This window comes from Prionailurus bengalensis, chromosome C1 (genome assembly GCF_016509475.1).
Source record: "Prionailurus bengalensis isolate Pbe53 chromosome C1, Fcat_Pben_1.1_paternal_pri, whole genome shotgun sequence".
Lineage (NCBI taxonomy): Eukaryota > Metazoa > Chordata > Mammalia > Carnivora > Felidae > Prionailurus > Prionailurus bengalensis.
This window is the reverse complement of record NC_057345.1, coordinates 30,080,023-30,093,508: the sequence shown is the minus strand read 5'-3', so window position 1 is coordinate 30,093,508 and position 13,486 is coordinate 30,080,023. Positions and strand designations below refer to the sequence as shown.

The window sequence follows — 13,486 nt, the reverse complement described above, 5'->3', positions numbered from 1 at the left end:
CAGGTGCCCCTGTGATTTTTTTTTTTTTTTAGGATAAATTCCTAGAAGTGGATTTATTGGATGAAGGCTTTACATTTTCATAGATAAATGCTAAACTGCCCTCCAAAGTTGGCATACCATGTTATACTCCCATGATACAGTATGTGTGAATGCCAACCACTTTTATTTATTTATTTATTTATTTATTTTGAGAGAGAGAGCGAGCGAGCAAGCAGGGAGGGAGCAGAGAGGGACAAAGAGAGAGGCAGAAAGAGAATTTTAAGCAGGCTTCATGTTCAATGTGGAGCCCAACTCAGGGCTCTATCCAACAACCCTGGGATCATGACCTGAGCCGAAATCAAGAGTCGGACACTCAGCCAACTAAGCGACCAAGGAGCCCTGCCAACCACTTTGTCAAAACAGCCTCAGCCTAGTGTTAAATCCTGATTAGTTGTTAACCCGTTAACCACATAGGTATACTTTAAAAATACTCTAGGAGGAAAAATATGAAGCAGTTATAAAACTATTCCAAAAATATGTCATTTAGAAAAGTGTTTTTCAAACTTTGGATTGCAATCCCATTAGTGGTTTGAACATAGTTTCAGGGATTGTGACCAAAAATTAAACAAAAAGAGGGGCACCTGGCTGGCTCAGTTGGTAGAGCGTGCAATTCTCAATCTTAGGGTCATGAGTTCAAGCCTCATGCTGGGGATGGAGCCTACTTGGAAAAAAAATAAAAAAGTAAATAAAATAATTTAAAAAATTCAGTTTATAGCACATGTAATACTGTTTGATTTATATGTGTCCTGGATTTTTATGCAAATTGTTTCCTACTGTAGGTTGTGACCCCAACAGTTTGAAAATAATTGATTTAGAATAAACATGGGTATTTCAGTATCTTTACTCTTCAGGAAGAGAATTAATAACTTGAAAGGGAAGGGAGATGTAACTCAGTAAATTTTAAAGTGGAGATATCTTTTTTTTTTAAATTGTTTTAAATGTTTATTTATTTCTGAGGCAGAGAGAGACAGAGCATGAGTGGGGGAGAGGCAGAGAGAGAGGGAGACACAGAAGCAGAAGCAGGCTCCAGGCTCTGAGCTGTCAGCACGGAGCCTGACGCGGGGCTCGAACCCATGAACTGTGAGATCATGACCTGAGCCGGTTGGTCGCTCAATCGACTGAGCCACCCAGGCGCCCCAAAAGTGGAGATATCTTTCTGACTCAGCAGTTCTTTGGTAACACAGGAGGATACTGTAAACTGGATTGAGATTTTTCAAAGCTAAAACTTTATTTTTTTTAACCAATATTTTAAATTTGGGGGAAATTATCTAAAAAATTAAGGTAATACTCAAAGTTTAGTTGACCCTTAGCTAGCCCCTATTTGGAAAGAGGATAAAGCATCGAATGTATATTAACAAAAAAAAATCATATTTTCTCAGACTTAGTTTGACATCTATATCTATCAATCATCTCTCTAACTATGACATGTTAAGTGTTGATTTCATATTATTTATATTTAGATTATTTCCTGCTAATCCAGTTATGTGTAGTTTATATCACAGAGTCAAATATCAGGCTTCATTTTGTTCTCCAAAGGGCACCACCCTTGTACTTCCCAAATGCGTTTGAAAACTAGGCTGTTGCCGCGTTTCTTTATTTTGTAAATACTGGACACAAACTTTAAACAAAAAAGTAGATGAAGAGAGAGCACAGTTGGGGTTTCACTTGCCAACAGATAGCTCGTATTATGACTGTTATTATTTATCTCTTTGCAAGAATTTTCGAGAAATGATCCCTGCCTTTGGAATTGTCAGACTCCTGATCATCATCCTCATAAGTAAGTTTGTTTTGTGAACACCTCGCACCTTCCATTTTATTGGTTTGCCCTCCAGGAGGCCTCAGGCTTCCTAAACACTGGCAAGGAGTGACAAAGAATTGTGGCTCCCTAGCCTTAAGCAGAAAGGTAAATGGAGGAGTTTTCACAGAGCTTCATGGGTGGTTTTTAGAGGTGCCTCGGTAATGAGGTTTTGCTTTTCTGTTTCTTTCTGGAGTGGGGGAAGTCAAGAGAGTCAGATATTTTGTCTACTTCAACCACAATAACTTCCTGTTTTATATTCTGGATTTTTCTCATTCGTACATTGGATTCTGTATATGATCTTGTCTGAGCTTGAAAACCACTGACCTAATCTATTTTTTCTTCAATTTTTAAATTCTCAGATTAAAAACAAACAAACAAAAAACCCCAAACAGATCTAGGATCCAAGCATGGGGTGCTGGCTGAGGGCTGAAGACAGGAGCAGGGGGTGAAGGATTTGAGAGGTCAGGGAACTAGCAGGACGGTGGATGTGGCTTTGGAAATCTCTAAGAATTACAGTAGAGAATTACATGCTGAAAAAATTTAGGAAGAGTGCTCAGTCTGGGGTGGAGGTGGAAATTTTAGTCAGGGGGGGATCTTGGGTGGTGGCGGGGACACACTGGGTCGAAGACAAAGGGAGCCAAGGCGAGCTGGGGCCTTGTGTCTCTGAACCTGCTCCAGCTGAAGCCGGAGCCGCACAGAGGGTGTGGGGAGAAGGCAGACCCGGGGGTCGGACTGTAGGCTCATCCTTGATGGCCAACACGGAGGTGACGCTTGATAAAACCCAAGATCTGGGCCGTCCTCATGGTAAGCAAAAATGGTTCTGCTAATTGGTATCGAGTTCAATTATCCACATTGCTGGGAACAGGGCCAACTACCTCTGAGGAAAGAGACTAAATCCAGTTTACGGACAGTTTAGCTGTAAAAACAGTATTTCATCCTGGGAGAAGATAAGTGACTTGTTTATAGCTTATACATACTCTCTATACTATTTTTGTCCGTGGGAAGCTGAAAATGTGAGGTAAAGTTGTGAGCACAGAAAGGAGAGTGAGCGCCTGGGGTCAGTGAGGAGAGTTGCCGTGGAGCAGAGCGGTCACCTGAGCTGTTGAGCGTCACTATCAGGACCAAGGGACAAGTCCTGTGACAAAAAAAAAAAAAAAAAAAGTTGCTACACACAGGTTACCTGGGTTTCAGTCTGTTTCTTTTAGGTAATTATGAATGACTTTTGTAAAATGAGCCTCAAACCCTTGATGGGGAAATGGTTTTCATACTCTTCAGTGTTGGAGTAAAAACCCTTTCCTCATGCACAGGGAATCTCCAAAAATAGTTTATGTAACATTTTGTCATTCCCGAGGGAAGTAATAAAGCGGCTTCTTTATCTTACAGAGGAGGTAAGAGCCGCTAATGTTAGCCTTCCCCACCTCCTGGCACGCTTCATTTCTAAAGATTCTTCCGCCTGGTTTGCCTACTATTAAAGATGAGAAAAGTTAACACACGCCAGATTAACAAAACACAAGTGCAGTTTTATTTTAAACCTGTTTCCTTGCGAAATGTATAGTTTTAAAACAAAATGTTTAAAAAATGGTAAATATTATTCTTAACTGTGAAGGACAGTTGGCCTGGCCTTGAGGACCTTCCTTCCTGAAGCATTATTTGTTGGATATGTCTTCTAACAAAGCAACTGAGCTAAGCTTTGGAAAAAAGAAAGCTCACATTTTCACTCTTCAAAAAAATCCGCATAAAGGCAACTCTCTTAAAATTAGCGACAAACTTTTAGCAAGGACAATAACTTGGTTCATTGGAATAGGGGCTTCTTTTCAGGTGGGAAGACATGTCTCACTGTAGAGACTGCAGCAAGGCAGAAGCAAACTCCCCTAGGAAGCGGAAAGAGCTAGGCAGAGATCTGCAGGAAGGACATGATCAGAGAGAAATAGATTGGAGAAACTGACATGCTGAGGGTTACAAAAGCTTTTTGAAAGGAGGCCTCCCACTGTGCAAGACTAGACCAGAGGAACTGTTTCCAGTTGTTACCCCCTCCTCCAGTGGTTTTCTTCCACTTTTCTAGTTCTCTCTCTGTTATTTATACTGGATTAAGAAATTCAAATGATTGAAAATAGGACACAGCCACATTTATCCAGCATTTATGTGTACTCGTCATTTATAGTTAAATTGAATACTTCCTCGACCTCAATTCCTGTCTAGTCACTTGAACGCTGATCAATACAGTATTGAAAGGGGAACTGGGTAGAACACATGGTCCTGATGCTATTTTCCCAAAGGCAAGGACTGGGTCTTTCCATCTCCGAGGACACAGTGGTTCACTAAGTGGAGCACAGGGAGTTGGGGTGTGGAATGTGACAGCTGCATGAGATGTTTCCAAGTGCAGGGCACATGGAGGGTGGACTTCTAGGCCAAGAAACCCCAGGAGCTCTTTTTGCATCATGGATCTGACTTATTTGAAGAATGTCTAAGTTCTGGGCTCTCACTGTTCCACTGGAGAATGTGGACTCATTTCCTTTCTTGGCCTGGTGGTTCTTAGAGGCAGTTGGTGCGGTGGGTGAGAGGCAAGCCTCCATAGCCAGACTTCTTTTTTTTTTTTTTTAATGTTTATTTATTATTGAGAGAGAGACACACATACACAGAGCATGAGCAGGGGAGGGGCAGACACAGAATCCGAAGTAGGCTCCAGGCTCTGAGCTGTCAGCACAGAGCCTGACGCAGGGCTCGAACTCACAAACCGCGAGATCATGACCTGAGCTGAAGTCAGACGCTCAACCGACTGAGCCACCCAGGCGCCCCTCCATAGCCAGACTTCTTAAGGTTCAAATCCTGCCCTTGCCTCTGAGCTGTGTGGCCTTGGACAAGCACTTACCCTCTGTGTTTTTGTTTCCTTATGTATAAGATGCCACGGTAATTCCTCACTTGGATTGCGGCAATATCAATAATCTAGGTGGTCTTCCTGCCCCTGGCCTTGCTCCTTTACGCTCTTTCCTATATAGCAGCCAGAATGATCTTTTAAAAGCGTAAGTCGGATCATATCACTCCTGTGCTCAAAGGCGTTCAAAGGTTTCCTACCACTTGGAGTCAAAGCCCTTACACTGGCTCCTTAAAGCCCTTCCATGATTGGTCCCCCACCCCTCACCTATAATTTTATCCCAAACTGTAGTCTAGAATCACCTGGAGGTCTTGTTAAAACAGATTTCTGAGCCTCATCTTCAGAGTTTCTGGTTCAATAAGGCTGGGGGTGGGCCTGAGAATTTCAGTGTTTAGTAAGTTCCCAGGTGAATGTTAACGCTTGGAGGGGCAGGGAATCATGCTTTGAAAACCACCCATCCAGCCAGCAACTCTGCTTTGGGATTCCTCCAGCACCCCAGGCACATTTCCTGCCTCAGGGACTTTGCACCTACTCTTCCCTCTGCCTGGAAGACTCTTATTTCAGATGTCAGCACGGCTTGCTCTCTTATCTCCCTCAAATGTCATAGTCTCAGTGAGACTGTCCCCGACTCTATTAAAAATTACATCCTACTCCCAGCATTCCTAATCCTCCTTCCTCTCATTGCATTTTCTCTATAGCCCTTACCACCATTTGATGTATTGTGTGTTTTACTTATTTGTGTGCCTCCCCCGCGAGACTGTCAGCTCCGTGAAGCAGGGCTCTTCACTGCAGTATCCCTACCACCTTCTCTGGCACAGAGAAGATAACCAATAAATACTTGTTGGATGAATACATCTGTAAAATGGGATAGTGATATACTTATTTCCTAGGGTTGTTGTGAGGATTAGTGAGTGAATACTCATAAGGTTCTTACTACAGCACCTGGCACAGAGTAAGTCTCCATAAATGTTAGCAGCTACCATTGTCAGAAAGGAATCAAAAACATCTGGTGCACTGTTGTGGCGATTCTGGGGCTTCACCAGGTTGTTTTTCTTTCTAGTTGTGTCGGATATGGGATTTGCTCTCTACAGAAGGTTCTTTGTCCCTGCAAATGGGTCACCGGTGAGTTCAGTTTATTATTATTATTATTTTAAGTTTATTTTGAGAGGGGGGAGCGGTGGAGAGAGAGAGAGAGAGAGAGAGAGAGAGAATCCCATGCAGGCTCCATGTTGTCAGCGCAGAGCCCGACTCGGGGTTTCATCTCACGAACTCGTGAGATCATGACCTGAGCCGAAATCAGGAGTCATACGCTCAACTGGCTGAGCCACCCAGGCGCCACCAGCTTATTTTTTTAAGTGAAAATTGTTTAGCAGTAGTTTAAAAGGGTCAGCAAATGGGGACAACAAGTCTATGACTTAGGGCAGCCAAATTTCCATTTGGAAGTTAAGCAAATTCCTGAAGACTTTTGGATTGTCCTTTTCACTTAACTGTCTCAGAGCCCTGATGTCGGCTCTGCTTCCCTGCACCGGACCTACTGGTGGCTATTGGTAGCAAAACAGGAGAGAAGGGATTTTACTGTCCCTAGAGAATAAAAAGCAGATTGAAAACAGCAAAGAGGGGCGCCTGGGTGGCGCAGTCGGTTAAGCGTCCGACTTCAGCCAGGTCACGATCTCGCGGTCCGTGAGTTCGAGCCCCGCGTCGGGCTCTGGGCTGATGGCTCAGAGCCTGGAGCCTGTTTCCGATTCTGTGTCTCCCTCTCTCTCTGCCCCTCCCCCGTTCATGCTCCCTCTGTCCCAAAAATAAATAAACGTTGAAAAAAAAATCTTTAAAAGAAAACAGCAAAGAAAATTTGGGTCTGGATGAATTTGCAATACAAAGAAAACTGACAAAGATTTCCAGTTTCGTGGTGATTAGTCTTTGAATTTGGTAGTTTGTTTGCATATTTGTGTGTATATTATCTATGTTCTCATTCTGACATTCCATTTATGTGGGGTCAGACAGTGCTCCCACAGAGATCCCTTGTGGCAATGCAACACATTCTCTCGGGATTATGTAGAACCATCCCCAATGCGATGATGATAGAGAATGAGAAACACGGCTCTCTTGTGTACTTGGAGAGTTGATGAAATAACATGTTTTAGCTTTGTATGTTTTTAGAACATCTCTTTGCACATGCAGCTTTGTGTCTCTTTTGCCTCACTGCCTTGTTCCTCAGGCTTTTAAGGCTCTTGTTTGACTCTGATGGTACTTGTTTTTTTAGAGATGCAATTGAAATATGTAATTAGCATGTTCTTCACTTATTTCCATTTCTTCCCCCTTCCTCCCAAGGTGTCTTTTGCAGCCCACATTGCGGGTGGATTCGCTGGAATGTCCATAGGTTACACTGTGTTTAGCTGCTTTGATAAGGCACTGCTGAAGGACCCAAGATTTTGGATAGCAATTGCAGCTTATTCAGCGTGTGTCTTATTTGCTGTGTTTTTCAACATTTTCCTGTCCCCAGCAAACTGACCTGCCTCTAGTCTAAGCCAAATAATGAAAAGAGCTATCTGGGAAAAAAAACTGAAGTCTACGAAGAGACAGAGAAGTCCTTGCAAATGCTAACAATTTTATAAAGAGGTCAAAACATGATTCAAGTCATCAGTTGCAAAGACTGTTTACAAAGGAATCAGGGTTAGGGAAGGGGCTTCTGAATGCAGAGGGAGGGAAAAGGAAGAGAGAAAAGGGGAGGGACAGAAAAAGCAGGGGTTGGCTCTTTCCAGACATGCGGTGTGCATTGTATGTATCCTCTAAAAGAGACTTGGTCTCCTTGGAGGATATGTTGTAGAGACTGCTTGATATAATCCACAAATACTGTACTGTGCTGATAATAAAAACTTTTCGTACCTGTGCCAGACTATTGATAATCACTTTCAATCACCTTTGGGGTGGATGAGGTGCTTTATATACATTATTGCTAATCTTTTCAACAACCCAGAAAGGTGGCTATTACTCTGCAACTAGAGAGGAGGACATGGAAACTCATTTAAAAAAAAAAAATCAAGTAACTTGTCTAGGAGGGAGCAGGATTTAAAGGTTGGTAATGACTCAAAAGCCCATACTATCCTTCCTTACTGGTCTAATGATGCTGTGTTCCCCAAACACTTAAAGTTGAGAGTATCTTGGAGTATACGAACAAACATTACTGAGAGCAGCCCATGAATGGTAGAAATACCTTATAAAAGAAGACTGAAAATTTCCCGGACTGCTAGTTTAAGATTCTAGAAGTATGTCTAGGATCCCAAGGGACCTAGAACTAGCTTTCTCATGCACACTGGGTACCTGGACTTTTGGTATTCTCACCCATAAGATATTTTCATCCTTTCCATGGCTGGTGGCTTTCCTGGGAGTGGGCAGAATTTATTTACAAAAGGTAAAATGTCATGTCTGAAAGCTGAGTAGCCTGTCTCCTTTCCTATTATAGAACCTGGATTGTTGGCCATTCTCTTTCCAAAATGGTAGTTTGGGGCCACCTGAACACAGGGAATACATGTTTTTTTTTCCTTCATCATTGACCTGTTTCATTATTTATTTATTAAAAATTTAAAAAAGTGTTTATTTTTGAGAGACAGAGGTGAGCAGGAGAGGGGCAGAGAGAGAGGGAGACACAGAATATGAAGCAGGCTCCAGGCTCTGAGCTGTCAGCACAGAGCCTGATGTGGGCCATGAACCTTTGAACCCACCAACTGCGAGATCATGACCTGAGCCGAAGTTGGACACTTAACCAACCGAGCTACCTGGGTGCCCCAACATGTCTTATTTATAAACAACTAGCTAAACACGTTGCTATATTCTGAAAGGAGCATCCATACTTACTTAGATATGTTGAGAAAAGTAGTTCAACATTTTGAGAAAAACGGATCTGAGATTTGTTAAAAACATATTCTTTGAGCGTGAGAATATGCATGTGTTTTTGCTTAAACAAAGATTCGAACAAGAACTTAAAAGATAAGAGTCCCTTTTATCTTCCCGTCCCAAACCCTGCTCTTTTCCCTTGGTGGTGACCGATGTCAACAGCTGGGTGTGTATTCTTGCAGACCTTTTTCTGTCCAGCGTGTGCAGAAAGGATTTTCGCTGATGCCTAATCACTCACTGTGCTGAATGGCACTGAATCTGCTCTGTACCCTCAAAGGGACAAGTTCAAAAAACAAGTTGAAGATGACTGTGATCGAACTTCGAAGGAGAATTTGCTTCTCGGATTTACCTCAACTAAGCTTTGGGTTAATCTCTCTGTTTTAGCTAATTAAATATACATATGAAATGTATGTTTTAACGAGATAAGTGAAATTATACTACATGGATTGTTCGGTCACTTGCTTTACAATATGACATAGGGACCCTATTCTCGGAGTTGCTGAGTGAGAAAGTTGTACTGTAGTTATTTAACCACGTCTCTACTGGACATTGAAGTTGTTGCTGCTTTTGTACTATTGTCTACAGTGCTATGTGACCTTCCTAGTACATGCAGTGTGTCTTTGAGTATGTTTGCTGAGTGAATATTTTGAACATCCAGAAGCAGAAATGCTATGTTAATTTTGATAGATTTTGGGGGCACCTGGGTGGCTCAGTTGGTTGAGCGTCCGACTCTTGAACTCAGCTCAGGTCTTTTTTTTTTTTTTTTAAGTTTATTTATTTATTTTGAGAACTCAGCTCAGGCCTTGATCTTAAGGTTGTTGAGTTCAAGCCCTGCGTTGAGCATGGAGCCTACTTAAAACAACAACGACAAACAAAAAACCAACAAAAAAACTGCCTTTTAAGTAGCTGCATCCATTTGTTGACAGTTTATGATAGTAACAGATTCCTTACACTTGTGCCAAGAGCAGGTATGTCTTTGAAAAAGATGTCAGCCCAGAGCCCGCTTTGGATCCTGTGTCTCCCTCTCTCTCTGCCCCGACCCTGCTTGTGTTCTCTCTCACTCGCTCTCTCTCTCTCTCTAAAATAAAACATTAAGATGAAATAGCCAATGTCTAAAAAAATTTGCATTTTTGATAGTTAAAGAAATACTTCATTTAAATTTGTATTTGACTACTAATGAGGCTTAGTGTTTTTCAAGTTTATTAATAATTTATACATAGTTTATGTATTACACATAATATGTAAGTTATATAATACATAAATACAAATATGAATATATATGTATAATTTTTTCCCCTATGAAATAGTTGCATTTAATCTGAAAAGTATGTTTTAGTTGGCAAAGAAGCCCAGGGAAGGAGCACCTGGCTAGCTCAGTTCGTAGACCATGTGACTTTTGATCTTGGGCTTGTAAGTTTGAGCCCCATGCTAGGGAGTAGAGGTTACTTAAAAACAAAAAAAACTTAGGAAAAAAAAAAAAAAAGCCCAGCAAAGAAATAGTCCTTTGTCATGGCCAACCCATCAGGTCACTAGCTGTGAAGGGAGACCTTTAATGACCTAAATGGAAATGTAACTGTATGTAACAGAAAACTAGACAGAGAAACAGAATTCATTTAACTATGAAATTGGACATGACCCATTGATTATTAAGATTGATGACTAAGAAGTTACTATTTAGTCAGAAAGATTTTTGGTACCAGCCACATCGTTCACATAACCAAAAACAGTGATATCTAATTTCCCCAGGAGGCAAAACTACTGTAAAGAAAAACAAAATCACCCAAACATCTGGTGTTCTAAATTTAGCATCTCTGAATTATAGAGGAACCACCTATTCAGCTTAATTTGGGGCTCGTAACTGTAGTCTTCTAAACTGCTGTGTTCTTGGAAATATTGGAAATATTCTTTATCTGTCCTGTCCAATAAAGCAGCTACTAGGCACATGAAGCTTTTAAATTTTAGTTAAAATTAAATAAGATAAAAAATTCAGTTCCGTGTTACACAGACACAGCACAAGTGCCCGGTGACTATACATAGCTAGTGGCTACCTTATTGGACAACGCAGAGTTAATTTCAACATCACTGCAAAAGTTCTATTGGATGCAGCCAACTTAGAAGGAGGAGCACAAAAGGATCTTAGCTGATGGCTGACTCAGTGCATGGAACTGAACCTCTCTACACCTGCAAAGGGGGGCACATTCAGAGAATAAGCATGATTTGCTTCTCAGATTTATCTAAACAGGTTTGTGTTAATCTCTGTTTTAGCAAATTAAGAAAGAGTTGTTTGAAATGTTTTTATTTTTTGCTTTTGGGTTCTATGGGATTGAATCTATGTAGACTAGTATTCATGTCATTTGTTATGAAAGCTTCAGAACCCAAGATTTGTAGCTGAATAATTTACTGCTCCTTCTTTCAGGAAATATTATGCTCTTGTCCCTTAAGGAGAAGAAAAACATTTGTGTGTGTGTGTGATTATAAAAGTGCTCATGGTAAAAACAAACTAAAATACATATTACGAAAAATTAAGTTAATTGTAATCACACCATCCAGAGATAATCATAGTTAATATCTCGATGAATATCCTTCTGGGCTTTTTTGGACGCATCTCTACCTATAAAAAATATATAATTATGGGGTCATACTGTTCTATTTTATAAACTGAAACAATTTATCAAATGTCTTTTTATATTAGTATATATTTATCATTTTTATTGGTTGCATAGTACCATACCATGGATGTACTGTTATTTATTAGGTGCAATGCTGTCTTTCTTGTATTGATAGTTATTTTGGACATTTTCAATTTGTGAGTATTATAAACAACACGAATAATACCAATTTCTTACACTTGAAAGTGTTTTGGATTGTTGGATCAAAGAATATACTATTATTAACATAATAAAGTTAAATAGAAATTTTCTCTATCTCAGGAATACAACTAAATTTTAGAACATTGATGGTTTTGAATCTTTTCAACTGTATGAAGCTTTTAGAAAAGGAACTAAATAAAGACTTTTGAACTAATTGTTTAAAAAGCCCAACTACCACTATTTGACATACCTAATTTAAATAAACTTAAGGGAAAACAGAGGATTTCTTAATGTTTCAGTGCAAAGAGGAAAAATAACAGTTTAGTAGAATAGGAACTGATTTTATTTTATTTTATTTTTTTAATTTTTTTTTCAACGTTTTTATTTTATTTTTGGGACAGAGAGAGACAGAGCATGAACGGGGGAGGGGCAGAGAGAGAGGGAGACACAGAATCGGAACCAGGCTCCAGGCTCTGAGCCATCAGCCCAGAGCCCGACGCGGGGCTCGAACTCACAGACGGCGAGATCGGGACCTGGCTGAAGTTGGACGCTCAACCGACTGCGCCACCCAGGCGCCCCAGGAACTGATTTTAGAGCTACACTGATTTTTTTTTTTTTAATGTTTATTTCTGAGAAAGAGAGACAGAGACAGAGCACGAGAAGGGGAGGGGCAGAGAGAGAGGGAGACACAGAATGGGAAGCAGGCTCCAGGCTCTGAGCTGTCAGCACAGAGCCTGACATGGGACTCTAACCCACAAACTGTGAGATCATGACCTGAGCCGAAGTCGGATGCTTAACTGACTGAGCCACCCAGGCACCCCTACACTGATTGAGTTTTAATGCCTGTTTCAGCTGTGTGACCTTGGGTAATTTAAGGTGTGCCTCAGTTTCCTCGTCTGTAAAATGGGGAAACAACGTATCTACCTCATAAGATTTTTATGATGAACTTATCGTGTAGCTACAGTATCCCAGGATTTTACTTGCATATGTAACATTTCCCTTTAGACGAGGGATATAGGATATATACTGATATATATTTTTTCAATTTAATTTCTTTTTCAAAATTTTATTTAAATTTTAGTTAACATACAGTGCAACATGTGTCAGGAGTAGACACCACACTGATATTTTAAACCTAAGTGATGAAACCATTCCCTCTTTTTAATCTTTCCCATGGGATATATTTCCTCTTCGATACCCTAGTATATCTACCTTACTATGGAACATACTATCTGATAATCCAAGCATCTGAATTAGGATTTACCCACCTGCTCCTTCCTCAAAAGCAAGATATATGTCTTAAATATGTCAAGTATTATTACAACGAAAGTATGTATAATACAACCACCACATCAGCCATCCATTTATTTCAAGAACTATCTAATAACATTGTGGTAGTACAGAAATAGTTGAGAATTTTTGGAGTTCATTTTAAGATGATAAAAATGTACAAAATTTTTCATAGATAATTAAGAATTTTATGAATATTCATAAATATTACTGAAATTTCTGACTTCTGAAAATGCTCAACAGCTGCCAGAAAGCAATTTAGACATTTAAATGTGGATTAAAAACAAATTTAAATTCCTATAGCAAGAGCCAGATCCGTTTCCTCTGGTTTCGTTACTGTATCTTAGTGAATTGTTAAATGAAACACGTTCATTTTCCTTTGTGTGTAAATGAGATTTAAAAATCACTGACTTTGGTTATAATTAAAAAAAAATTTTAATGTTTATTTATTTTTGAGAAAGAGAGAGACAATATGAGCTAGGGAGGAGGACAGAGAGAGAGAGGGAGATATAGGATCTGAAGTGGGCTCCAGGCTCTGAGTGGTCAGCACAGAGCCCGATGCAGGGCTTGAACTCACCAACAGTGAGATCATGACCTGAGCTGGAATCAGACACTCAACTGATTCAGCCACCCAGGTGCCCTGGCTATAATTTTTATATAATCTTAATAAATAGGCTTGTAAGATCATGTTAGTAGTTTTAGGAACCTCTTCAGAAGTTCTCAGTTTAACAAAGTACAACAGTAAGTAAGCTTCAGCTAATAATAACAAGACTCCTTTCTTGTAGG

General features: G+C 40.3%; 1 protein-coding gene and 1 long non-coding RNA gene across 5 annotated transcripts in view; one reads left to right on the top strand and one right to left on the bottom strand.

The window, feature by feature from the left end:
* RHBDL2 (rhomboid like 2) overlaps window positions 1–7,596 on the top strand; it is a 53,306-nt gene extending 45,710 nt beyond the window's left edge. For all 4 annotated transcript variants that reach the window (XM_043574547.1, XM_043574546.1, XM_043574548.1 and 1 more), the window contains 3 exons: window positions 1,756–1,816; window positions 5,770–5,831; window positions 7,038–7,596. In XM_043574547.1, coding sequence (XP_043430482.1) covers window positions 1,756–1,816; window positions 5,770–5,831; window positions 7,038–7,217 — 303 coding nt within the window. In that variant the 3' untranslated portion in view covers window positions 7,218–7,596. The remainder of the gene's footprint in view (window positions 1–1,755; window positions 1,817–5,769; window positions 5,832–7,037) is intronic.
* LOC122480320 overlaps window positions 1–13,486 on the bottom strand; it is a 28,486-nt gene that overhangs the window by 910 nt on the left and 14,090 nt on the right. The window contains exon 2 of the long non-coding RNA XR_006296552.1: window positions 2,815–2,972. This is a non-coding gene — a long non-coding RNA (uncharacterized LOC122480320). The remainder of the gene's footprint in view (window positions 1–2,814; window positions 2,973–13,486) is intronic.